At 40.0% G+C, this 13,071-nt stretch overlaps 1 protein-coding gene across 1 annotated transcript in view; it reads left to right on the top strand.

Moving 5' to 3' along the window:
• The window catches only part of trpc7b (transient receptor potential cation channel, subfamily C, member 7b), a 63,701-nt gene that overhangs the window by 37,599 nt on the left and 13,031 nt on the right, over window positions 1-13,071 (top strand). The window contains exons 5-7 of the mRNA XM_032528395.1: window positions 714-930; window positions 2,242-2,475; window positions 4,151-4,415. Coding sequence (XP_032384286.1) covers window positions 714-930; window positions 2,242-2,475; window positions 4,151-4,415 — 716 coding nt within the window. The remainder of the gene's footprint in view (window positions 1-713; window positions 931-2,241; window positions 2,476-4,150; window positions 4,416-13,071) is intronic.

Genomic DNA, 13,071 nt, shown 5'->3' on the forward strand with positions numbered 1-13,071 from the left:
ACCTGTGGTGCCCAAACTTTCGAGCCCCACTGTATATCCACATTACTGATTATTATTTGTCAAAAATCTCATTGTGTAAATATTGTGTGAACCAATAGTCCAATAGTCAACACTACAATATTGTAGTATTGATATCAAGGTATTTGGTCAAAAATATTGTGATATTTGAGTTTCTCTATATTGCCCAGCCCTACTTTCACCATAGCTAGAAATTGGCATGGTTTTAGTTTAGTTAGCCTAATAGCGGGTTTGATTTGCATTGAGAGCTGATCTAATGGAAAGTACCCCATGCCAATCATGAGATATGGAGAGGGGCATGTGATGATGTGGGGCTATTTTAATTCTAAAGGCAAAGGGAACTTTATCAGGATGCACAGTATCCTGGATTCATGAAATAACTGGCCTTTAATAATAAAAATCTGCCTGATTCTATGGGACTTTAACATAGGGGGGTGTATACTTATGCCCCATGTATTTTAAGGAAGAACATTTATTTATGTATGAAACGTTATTCATTCACAAAGAAAAATTGGTGTCTTTAAAGGGTGGACACATTTTTATAGTTAAGGCATTTTATTACTCTTTTTAGTCAACTCTAGTATGGGTGTGTAAACTTATGCAAGCCACTGTACATTTGGAAGGTACAATACAGAATATAGTGGGGGCCACAACAAACATATATCTAATTATATCCTCAATCTTCTCATTTTCAGCTCGGACAGATCCTGCGAAGCCCCTTCATGAAGTTTGTGGCCCACGCTGTCTCCTTCACCATCTTCTTGGGTCTGCTTGTTGTCAACGCCTCTGACCGATTTGAGGGTGTTAAGAACCTGCCAAATGAGACCATCACAGATCACCCGCGACAGGTGTTCAGGGTCAAGACCACCCAGTTTTCCTGGACTGAGATGTTGATCATGAAGTGGGTGTTGGGTGAGTTTTCTCGTCACACACTTGGTGAACATACACACACACACACACCGGGTCAGTGTTTAAAATTCTGCACAGTTGCCGTCAATTAAAATGCAAATAGATGTGAGATAGTCACTGTAGGGGCAGATACTCCAGCATTTTACTATGGCAACCGCACTTTACAACACCTTTATTTGATGCCACTTTACATCTGGTCAATAGTCTTTTGCCCGTTTGTTTGTGTGTTTGTTTGTTTTGTTTTTTGCTTTTACTGTAGAAAACCGCTTCTGCTGTAATAAGGGAATTTCCCCACTGTGGGATGAATAAAGTATTATCTAATCTAATCTAATCTAATCTTATCTAATGATAAGAAATAACCTTAGTGCAGCATATGAAAGTGGCAAGGCAAAAACTTTCCTGGTAGAATTTCTTTATACATTTTGTTCAATAAAATAAATTTAAAAAAAGTGAAGTTACACACACAACTACTCCCCAATAAATTAGTAAAGTGAACACTGTACCTTTATGCCCAACTTTAATATAAGGCAGAATCAAAGATCAATGCAGCACCATACCAACCAAGTTGATGAAAACTAGGGTTATGGCCACACAGCAATTATTTCTCTTTTATCTTACAAAGATCAAATGGAAGTTCCCTGGCTGGATGCCACTCAGGCCAGACCTGTTGAGTCCTACTGATAAGCTGCAGGGATGTTTGGAGGTGGTGCTGAGAAAATATATGTGCGAGAAACGAGTTGTTGGTAGAGAGATGAAAGTAAAGAGAGGGGTGGAGTGTACGGCAGACAAAAGACAGGCATGGCGAAACAGATAGACGGGGGTGACAGAAAGACAAAGACAAGCTCAACAGACAAAAAGCCCATGGCAATATCTGTCAGACCTCAGCTGCTTCCCATCTGCTGATGTTCTTCCTTTCATCTATGCACACACACACACACACACACATTTAATAACGTTATGTAAGTGGTATGTTGGTGCACATATGGTTCTGTTTTCATTTGTTTACGTGTAATGGTGCTTGTGGTGTGTCTGTGTGTCTGTTTGTGTGTGTGCAGTGAGTGGTAGAGCAGGGTAATTATAATTCCAGCAGCATGCTTTGAAGGCCCAGTAATTGTCAAGGGCCTTTTTCAGTAAGCAATGTTCTCCTTGTTTTGTCTCCAAATAGACAATGAGACAATAGACAAGTGATTTGAATGATTCAAAGTGAGTGTAAGTGTGTGTGTGTGTGTGTGTGTGTGTGTGTGTGTGTGTGTGTGTATTTCCCATCTTTTCACCATTTGTTCATGTGTTTATTTGTATGTCCTCCATCCTTAGGTATGATTTGGTTGGAATGTAAGGAGATCTGGAGTGACGGGCCCAGAGAGTACATCATGCACCTGTGGAACGTTTTGGACTTTGGCATGTTGTCCATCTTTGTAGCATCCTACACAGCACGCTTCATGGCGTTCCTCAAGGCTTCCAAAGCCCAGCAGTATGTGGACATGCACGTACCAGATGAAGACCTCAGCAACGCTTCGCTACCTGACGAAGTTGCCTACTTCACTTTCGGTAAGCATTTTGTCCAAAAATATGATGAACGGTTTTGAAGAGGTAAGGATATTTCTCTGGTGTTTACAGAGATTACTTGGAGTCAGAGTTCCAGTATGTGGCGCTCTTTTCGTTACTATTTGTGATAACTATACAATTATGTGTTTGTTTTGTGTATGTTTAATCTGACAAATAAAATTGTTTCTTTTCCACAAAATGTCAAACCACTTAACTTTGTATCTATTATACAATTTGACACCACACGATGAAATGTAAATGCTTTCATGCTTGAATCATTGTTGTGCTACATTAGTCCCTGATATGGTTTATCAGATGAGTATTTGCGTTAAAATGTCATGAATAACTAAAAAGCTGAGCTGTGACACTGGAAGATGAGAGCGTATTTGTCATTTAGATAAACATGTCATTGTTGCATACTTACCTCAAGATACCCAACAAGTAAGAGCAGAGGTGCACAGGAGCTACACAGGTAGGTGTAAACTCCACAGATGAGAAAAACAGTTATTTTGTAAATTTAAAAACAAAAAAATTGCTATATATATTAAGCTTAGAATGATAAAAGAAAATCACCTCAGACAACCATTAATACCTACCTTCCCTACTCTCTCTGCCTTAATTAGAAACATTTTAGAATATTAAATCGGGAAAACAGAAATCCCAGAAAATCCCAGAAAATATAAACTTTTAGTTCACTTCCAGAACTCAAACTTCTCTTCAACATATTAAAACCTACTGCTGGCTGCTGGACTGTACACTATTTAGTGGCCTACTAAGGAAACTTTCATCAGTGGTGTCATCTGGTGGTCTGACTGTGTCATGACATATCAGAAAATAGATGACAATGTCTTTACTGGAGTGTCACTGATTATCCCCTTAAGCTGTTCTCAATACGTCTCCATATATGCACTGAAAAGTGCATACACTGTGTGTGATATATTTACTCATTTTCCTAGACAGTCTCAGTTTAACAGCAAATTAGTGTAGTATAACATTTTTTTTCTGTTTGCAGTCTTTAATTCTCTTTTGTATTTTATTTTTCCATCTGGCTCAATTATCCTCTCCGTCTAAATGTCTGACTGTGCCTCTTTTACTTTTACCATCTCATACTCACTGCCTTTCCTCCTCCCTCATCCCCTTACATCTTTACTGGATCTGTCCTTCTCCTCCATCGAAACACATGTTTGAGAGCCAAGATTATACTTTTTAGGAATATCTCGCTAACATTTAGGTCCCGCTCTAACCAAAAGCCTGTTCTGTACATAACCACGAAAAAAATATAAGAAAACAGTTATGTGCAGCTGACGGCTAAGTTCCTCAAGCCAGAGGAATACAGGATTTTTACAATAGCCTTTTATGGCACAGTAAGAAATAGTGTGATAGTAAAACACCTTCAGAGCAAGTGTTTCAGTCTTATATAAGAATAAATATTTAAATTCTAAAACCACAAATGCAGCTGTTGATGATTATGATTGTTTATAAATGTAGTTGATGCATCTGGTTTTATTCAGTGTGAGCTGTGTGAAATCTGAACTGGGGACCTATTTTATTGTCCAAATTGGAAAATAACCAGTTCCCTCGAAATTAGACAATCAACCTCTGGTTTCTGCTGCAGCTCATTCAGATGATACATTAACAGTTTACTAAGCCACTTCTCTTTTTATTTCTTCTCCTCCAGCCAGGAACAAATGGCGCCCCTCAGACCCCCAGATCATCTCAGAAGGCCTGTACGCCATCGCTGTGGTGCTGAGCTTCTCACGCATCGCGTACATCCTGCCAGCCAACGAGAGCTTTGGCCCACTGCAAATCTCACTGGGGCGCACAGTCAAAGATATCTTCAAGTTCATGGTCATCTTTATCATGGTGTTTGTGGCCTTCATGATTGGCATGTTCAACTTGTACTCGTACTACCTGGGAGCCAAGTACAACCCTGCCTTTACTACGTGAGTTATGCATGCTGCATGATAGCCCTACTGTGGTTGTTTTATTTATTATCAGAAAAATAGGAACAGGTGACCTGATTTTTAACTCAACATATGTACATGTGTACTTCATACATTGGAGACATGTGTATGGCTTGTGGCTACATCATTATATTGTGAACTTAATTCAGTCTTATCAAAAAAATAATAATTCAGTTCCAAAGTATCTGGAAATAGGATTTTTCCCCGGCACCATGTTGTCTTTACTGTAACGTAGAAGAAGTGAGGAGCTTTTGGAATGTGTCTCAAACATTTTTGATGCTAGTCCAACTATTTGGTAAGTTTTACTGAGACACGAGAACTTTGTCATCGTTGAATAAAGTGCCAGTCTACAGTCAGTGGATTTTATCGACCATTTCTAATCTAAAGCAAGATTTAAAGCCAACAAGGTGGTTGACAGTGATCAAACCCATTGTACCAAATGACAAATGTCAGCCATCTGTGTGTAACCACAGTTTGGCTAGTATGCAGACTTCACTGAACAATGATCCCTTTAAAGATACGTTCATATTTATGAGTATATGATGTGTACATTATCCTTCTCTTACTGGGCACGAAGCAATCTCCTCCGAGCACAATTACACTCTAAAAGAGGGGGAACTAAATCCAGAGTCCTTGTTCTGGCTTCAGCAGTCTAAGTTAGACAAATTAAATGAACAGACTATTGTTGTATTTGATAATTGAATATCATCCAACCGAAAATGGGGTGATAGCAACCCCCAGTACGCTGAATGCACTAAAGTGCTGCATTTAACTCAATTATCAGGGTCATCTATTTTAAAAATGGTCAATTACACATTTTAACTGAGGAGTCATTTTGCACTTAAAGGCTGCCATACAATAAAACCAATAGTACAGAGCCTTGACTATGTTCATTCACTTTCACATCCACATTAGCAACAAGAAATTAATTTGTTATTCTATCACTTTTACTTCAGCATTTTAACTGACAAGTTGTTGTGTCATATATCAATCTGCTTGTAAAGCAATCAAATCGGCACACAGTCTGCAAAAAGTCCCACATCCCATCAATCTGAATATCACTCCTTCTGCCTCCTTCCTTTATTTCAGTTTATCTATGTTGTGTCTGCGTCATTCTTTCACATCAGCTGCAAACAGAGTGACGGTGGATCTTTCATTGTCTGATATACAGTATGTAGGAAAGTAATCCGTCTTGGGCTGATGATAGAATCTCTCAGCAAGTCTGTTTATCATCATTCATTTCAAAATGAGCACTCTCTGAGGTTTCTCTCTCTGTCGCAAATCATTATTCCTTTTTTCAGAGGAATGTATAGATTTAAACAGATGACAGTACACCATTTCTGCTAAATCCAATAGATTTTAAATCCAATAAAGATTTCTAACCAGAGTGGAAAAGTTTATGTAACTGCATTTTTTTTCTAGTATGCTAAGGTTCACGTTTCCTAGTTGCAAGAAAGCTCGGCCTAAATAAGTCACATGTAGCTCCGATGTTTTGGAAGTTTGGCAACAGGTCATCATCCCACCAAGGTAGCGCAATATACTTGTTCAAAACCAAACAGTACATTTAGTGGAGCCAGATTTTGCATTATTCACCTTACTGGTTTTTCATAGTGATGAGCACATAGTATGACTTGAATTCTTGCCCATCGTTACCTTTGTATCAATAGGCTTTCCAACCATGATTCAATTGCTTCCAGGTGTCAACATCTGTCTCCTCATAAATGTAATCCTTGTGCTGTTGGCGTTTTTGATGTTGCTGGTTTGGAGTACCAGTAAATCACACAGTAGTTTTTAGCATCACATTTTGCTACTTAGTAATTAGACCTACCTTTTTAGATATTTTAGTCCAGTTCTTTGTCCTGGATCTAATGGCCCTGACACACTTGCCTGACTGTCCGACGGACGATTATAGGGTTACTATAATCGTCCGTCGGACAGTCAGGCGAGTTCGTTGACTTGAGTCTGTTTGGTGTGTTCTGTGTTGGAGGGGCCGGCGGCTTTAATTTTGGCCGACCTGAAATGCTCAGTCAGAAGACGGGCACTGCCGGCAGTTGGACTCAAATGACCAATGTGATTGGTGAAGTGCTAACCCGGAAATGACGAGCGGAATGAGCGTGACTAGAGTCTCTCAAAATCTGATGAAAATCTGGTAGCACTTTACATTCCACCACGGTAATAAGATGGTAATATCTGTCAGCCTGTTTTTCTTATCTGGTTATACACCTGGATCAAATACCTGGTGCAATAACACATAATACCACGCAATGTTAAATTTGTGCAACCTCTAGCTCACCCAGTAAGAGCGTTCGCCCCATGTTGACTGAGTCTTGCAGTGGTCTGGGTTCGAATCTACAGCCCTTTGTTGCGTGTCGTCCCCCATCTCTCTCCCCCTTTCATGTCTATCCACTGTCAATATAGGGAAAAGCCCCAAAAGTAATCTTAAATCTATAATGGTAATTTTTACTCTTTATTGATCCCCTATGGGGAAAATACAATTTACACTCTATTGTTATTACAAACTGTTGTTATTATATATATATATATATATTATATTATATATATATATACAAGATGTTTGACTGCCATTATACTCATCATCATCAATCCCAATCCTATCACTTGTACGTGAAGCCTGGGAGCATTTTCCAAGTGTAGGACCTGCTGAACATTCACCTTAGATGGAATCACTGATAAAAGGTTTGTGATTGGACTTGTAGTGTGTGGAGACTACTTTCCCATGCTGTCTACCCTGAACCTCTGTGCTGTGCATGTACAGTAGCTCCTCGGATCAGTCGCTGCACGGTGGTCTTAGAGGCTGTGAGTTCTGCTTGGCTGCCCACATGGAGCCAAAGATCCTGGCAGCGTGATGAGCAGACAGACAGAGCAGTGCAATGAGACGGAGTTAACTGCCAGAAAAGCAGATAGACAGATAGGAACAGAGACTAATGGAGTTAAAATGGAGAGTCGGAAGGATTGTGGTCAGAACCAGAGAGTCAGACACAATAGAGACAGAAAAGACCCCGGGCCCTGCAGATAGAAGTGCCTTATCATCACCAAAAGAAAGGCCTTTCCATCATAAATGTATGATCTAGCTTTGTTACCTTATCACTTCCTCTCTCTGCTCTTGAGATCAACATCAAGGCTGAGTTCAAAAATCAGCATTAACACAGCTGTGATTAAAGATAGAAACTATTTGTGGTCTTTCTTAACAACCTTTGACTGCCAGAAAATGTCCCTGCCTCTAAATGAGCCAAACTAGTGATCCTCTCCCAGTTTCTCAATTGCCTACTCTGGCAATGCAAGGTGCATCAAGATGGGTTCTGTGTGACATACCCTTTTAATTCTGTTGTTGTTATCAATCTTGCCACTAGGGGTCAGTCTGGCTCTAAATCTTAACCTGTCTGGATAGTGGTTGAGAGCCAAAGCCTGGACTGAGCTGTTCCAAGAGACAGTATTTAATTGATTTATTTTCGTGTTGTTGTCTAATCAACTTTTTTGTCTCTTATTTTGACTCAAGTGTCTCATATAATTTGCAGTATGTGCAGTGTGTGTATTTGGGGTAAGTGCATTTTTATTTTTCTGTCCCACTCAATTCAAGGTGTGACTGCAATATGGTTGGTGGGGCTGCTGATAAAAGACTTGTCTATGTTGTGCACAAATTGTGAAGAACCACCTATCCATTTCTTTTCTCTGCACACAATAGAGAACATGTGCTTGTGTGTGTGTGTGTGTGTGTGTGTGTGTGTGTGTGTGTGTGTGTGTGTGTGTGTGTGTGTGTGTGTGTGTGTGTGTGTGTGTGTGTGTGTGTGTGTGTGTGTGTGTGTGACTTTAGCTGTCTGACTGGGCATGTCTGATGAAGGGCAGAAGAGGGAAGGAAGATAAGGAGGGAGACAGGTGTAGGTAGTAATAATATCCCAGGAGGGGCCACTTGGGCCGGGCAACAGAGTGTGGGATGTGGGGGAAGGAGGGTGGGTTATGGTGGAGGAGTGAGGCAGAGGATATCACTCACTCCCTCACACACAGACTCACTTACACAAGCTTGAACACTTGCAAATGCACTTTGTTGAGTGCCCACCCATTAATGAGCAAATACATTTTAGCAGAAAAACACACACAAGGGGCATGCACATTTACACATCCTCTCTCTCACTGTTTGTTTTTGCATCTGTTATAACAGGTGCTTAGGTGGACATACACACATTTACGTACAGATTAATTCACCCATACAATTATAAAGATTTCTATTTGGACAGCAGTGGTGGAGCAGTGGACCCTCTTCATGTTCTAGTCAACATGCATATCAACAATGCAAAGACAGACAGACCAAGTGGGAGAGGACAGGACAGTCGTAGGTGGAAGCCATGCCTAGTTTTTGGCAGAGTAAAAGAAAAGATACTGTGGGGTGTCAAGGACTTCATCCTGATGCTTAGGTGAAACAGTGGAGATAATACTGACTAGATACAGCACACATAGGGGCAGCTCACAGCACCGCCACAAAGTAGCGAGATAAAGTCCAGGAGGAGGAAGACGGGGAAAATGGAGAGAATGAGGGATGAAGAGATGTATATGCAGGGGAAGGTGTTTTTGGCTCGGCTGTTTTTCAGGTCAAATGTGGGAGACCAGCCAGGATGAATGGACAAAGGAAGAACAAGGGAAAAGGATGAGAGAGGATGAGAGAAGGTCAGGCAGACTGAGCAACAGACAGAAGCACAGATGTAACCAATAACCATTTGAAAAGGTGGGATCAAATCAGAAAAGAATTCCTATACATACACATATACATACACATATTTTGTCAGCTGTTTTACCAGCAGTTTTTATTACTTTTCACTTAACTGCTGTTTATATACCACTATGTTCTATATAATGTTATGCTGGTTAAAGTTATTAAGTTTATTTGGCAACATGAACCTTCTTTTCATATCACTGAAACATGCATATATTTGAATTGAATTGAAAGACACAAACAAGACAGGAGGCATATGAGATTAAAGCCAAAGACAAAGCCATGTAATCCAATGTAACTGACAAAGAGACATGAGACAGAGAGGGAGAGAGAGAGAGAGAGAGAGAGAGAGAGAGGGCAGGGATGCAAACAGAAAAAAGAGAAAAGTGGAGTGGATAATGATGGTGTATTAAAAAGCAGAGATGTAGATGTAGGCTGCAATATGAGGTTTGAAGTGAAGCCTGAGAGAAACAAGAGAAAACTAATTTGTGAGCTGTTGAGTCTTGAGTTAGAACTTTGTGACGTGACTGGGATCTGGGTGAGGGAGACTGAAAGAAGGATAAAAGGTGGAAAAGACAGTGAAAGAGATGGTGGAGACAAAGCAAATGAAAGAGATAATGTATTACCTCCGAAGGCGGGGCAGAGGTATCGTGTTCAACCTTTACCAGTCAAGCACATCTGAATGTCAAAATGAGGAGTGGAGATACAATTCCAATTAAGGCAAGACCAACAGAGAGAAAAGAGAAAAGAATGCGTTCATGTGACCAACATGGGCTCTTAAATGTCTATGCCCGACCATCAGCTTTTGAGTTTTTGCCTATATTCAGTATTTTTCAATAAAGTCTTTTATTTATTTTTTCATGACAAATGAAGTCAAAACATTCAGTTCCCCTCTTGGTGAGATTTAAGATGCAGTCTTTGTGTTGAAATCCATTCCTTTAGTTGAGCTAAGAGGCTGCAGAGCGGGAATATCATCCTACATCCAGTTTGTTCATGGAAACGCTTCTGTTCTGTTTATTAGGCCATCACATGAAGAATTAATTCACTATAGCTACGTTGATGTTTCATAGAAGTCCGGTAAAAAAAAAACAGGCTTCTAATTTATTGTCTGTTGCTGTCAACTTTGTCAGGTAAAATGACAACTTTCATCAGCAGATTTTATCAGCTGTAGCTAGCGAGCTAATAAAGTTAACATTAGCTCAATGAGTTGGTTGAAAACCCTGTCCCTAAATTTTTCAGTGTTACCAGTTAACGGCCCATTAAAAGGGCTACATACCTCATGATGTTGCTACATCACTGAGGCTAAATCTGTATGTCCAAGACAAAAAGTCAGGGATCCATATAATACATGATATTAAAGTTAAAGTAGTTGTGATTGAAGTCCCAGTACTATAACCACAATAAGGAAAAATGTAAGATCAGACTATTTGTTTTTAAATTAACATGGTTACTTAGCTTACATACGCTTATCAAGACAAAGTTGTATTTTCAAACAATGTGTCTGTTTTAACGTTTTAACGTTTAAGTGGAAGAGGCGTTGTGGACTTTGAGTTGAATTTGGTAAATATAACATTTGTGCTATAATATTATGGTTAATGGGCTTGGCTGGGGTTGCTGTATTGTGAATTTTCCCATATCCATGTGTTCTTGGTTTTGGAAACGTTAATAAATACAACATGTTTTTGGGAAACCTTATTGTAGCCCCATGCACACTGCTTCAACATGTTGAGAAATCCTTGCCTAGTTATGGTAACTAAGCTATGACTGGACTACTGCTAATCTAGGGACAACACAGACTAACAGAGACCTAGAGAGTGAGGGAGCAAGCCAAATAAACAAACATTTGACGTCGTTCTTGATTTAGTATCAAAACACTCTTGATTGCTCGTCTTGTGGTGTTCTATTCCCCACTTAATAATATTTCTCTCACAACTTGCCTGAAGATGCAAAACAAAAGAGCTTCATTTTGTATCCTGCTGCCTGTCACACAAAGATACACACACTCATAAAAAGACACTCATGAGACATCAGATTTCGTTCTTTATCACACACACACACACAGAGGAGAGGAGAGGAGAGGAGAGGAGAGGGAAGAGAGGTTTGGTTTTCAAAGTCCTTTTATTGGACCATTTTCAGATTACAGAAAATCAACATACGTAAACCATAATAAACTAAACTAAATTCAAAAACAATCAAAAAACTGACCACCAACTCTCCATCCTCCCCCACAGAGCATAATACTCCCCTTACAGCCCACAAACAACTGAAAACCAGCCAATTAGAGAGGAAAGGAGAGGAGCTCGAGAAGGAGAAAATTAATATCTTGCTAATGACTAAAGGGCAGAAGGAGAGAGAACAAGCAGCATGCTGGGTGGTTCACAAAGTCTACATTTACACTCGGCCATTGTGAGAATCGTGCTGTAAATTAAGCAAAGAGGAGAAATATGTGAGTGGAAAAATAATGGGAAGAAAAGAAAAGTATAAATCGTGCAAATAGAATAAGTGAATAAATCAGAACCAGCTTAAAGCTGTTGGAATATGTAAAGGGCGTGAGAGGAGGGAGGGAGGGTGATGGTTAGAATTATATAAAAGCAAGTGCAATGGGAATATGATGAGGGAATGAGTGAGCGAGATAATGAACCAGAGGCAGAGATGATAGTGAGAGAGAGAGGAGCTAAGACAGCGATGGAGACAAACTTAAAGTGTAAAGCAAGAGAGCCATAGAGCATGTCTCTGGGTGGAGGAGGGTGATTTGGCCCTGTTGGTGATTGGGTTTGGACTGCTCCGAGGTGACTCACCAGTCCCCTGTGTGTATGTGTATGTGTATGTGTGTGTGTGTGTGTGTGTGTGTGTGTGTGTGTGTGGGTGTGTGTGGGTGTGTGTGGGTTTGTGTGGGTTTGTGTGGGTTTGTGTGTGTGGGTTTGTGTGCATGTAAAGCCATTGTGCTACATGCATCCCATTGGGAGCTGTCACTCTTAATAACAGATAATAACACTGTCCATCTCAGTCTCCAGATGCCCACTGTCCCTGCTGATTTACTGCCTGTTGTACAATGATGTTAAAACACACACACACACACACACACACAAAGTTTGAAATGAAATAATCTCATTCTTACGTTGTTAGAAAGTCTCCCATCATCCAAAGCATCAGGCGTCCCATATATCTCAGTTACAAGTTATTGCATAATACACAGATGACCAGTACCTGAGCTGACATTAGCAAAAGACAAATTCAAATTTATCAATGTTTATCTCCAAGGATACATTTTACATTTTTCATTATTGCACTTCCTCCCAGAGAGGCATCTCACGCACATTTCCGTGAATCAAATAAGCATAAAACAAGGTGGGCAAAATAGATGATGGTGCACAGCAGCACCGGCTGCTCCTGCATTAACATTATCGAGAAGGGAAGAAGAACCTCTACTCATGTATGTACTTAAAGGGTTCATTTGCAACAATAAATATTGGTGGTTTTGTTGGTTTATTCTTTAGTGCCTGAGCAGTGATAGCGGCGAAGGCCCTATTGAAACTGAAATGCAAATGCAAATGATGCCGGAGGAACTCACCAAAATTGGCAGTCGAATCAAGTCTGGTGAAAATGTACGTATTTAAGGGTTTCAGGAATAGGCAGACAAAAATGGTTCGCTAGCGCCCCCTACAAAATTAAACCTTGCTACGTATTAAACGTGCGTAGCGTGTCAAGACGTACAAAAAAGCTAATTGGAGCCATAACCTAAACCCAACAGAAAGTCTACCATTTTGTTTTGAAAGTTCAAAATTACTGCAATTTTGGCCATTTCCAAATGTCGTACTTTGACAAACTCCTAGAGATTTCATCCGATCAACTTCAAATTTGGTCTGTGCCATCTTAAGACCTTAGAAACTAAAAGTTATTAAAAGGGCC

Source organism: Etheostoma spectabile, chromosome 10 (assembly GCF_008692095.1).
Source record: "Etheostoma spectabile isolate EspeVRDwgs_2016 chromosome 10, UIUC_Espe_1.0, whole genome shotgun sequence".
Classification (NCBI taxonomy): domain Eukaryota; kingdom Metazoa; phylum Chordata; class Actinopteri; order Perciformes; family Percidae; genus Etheostoma; species Etheostoma spectabile.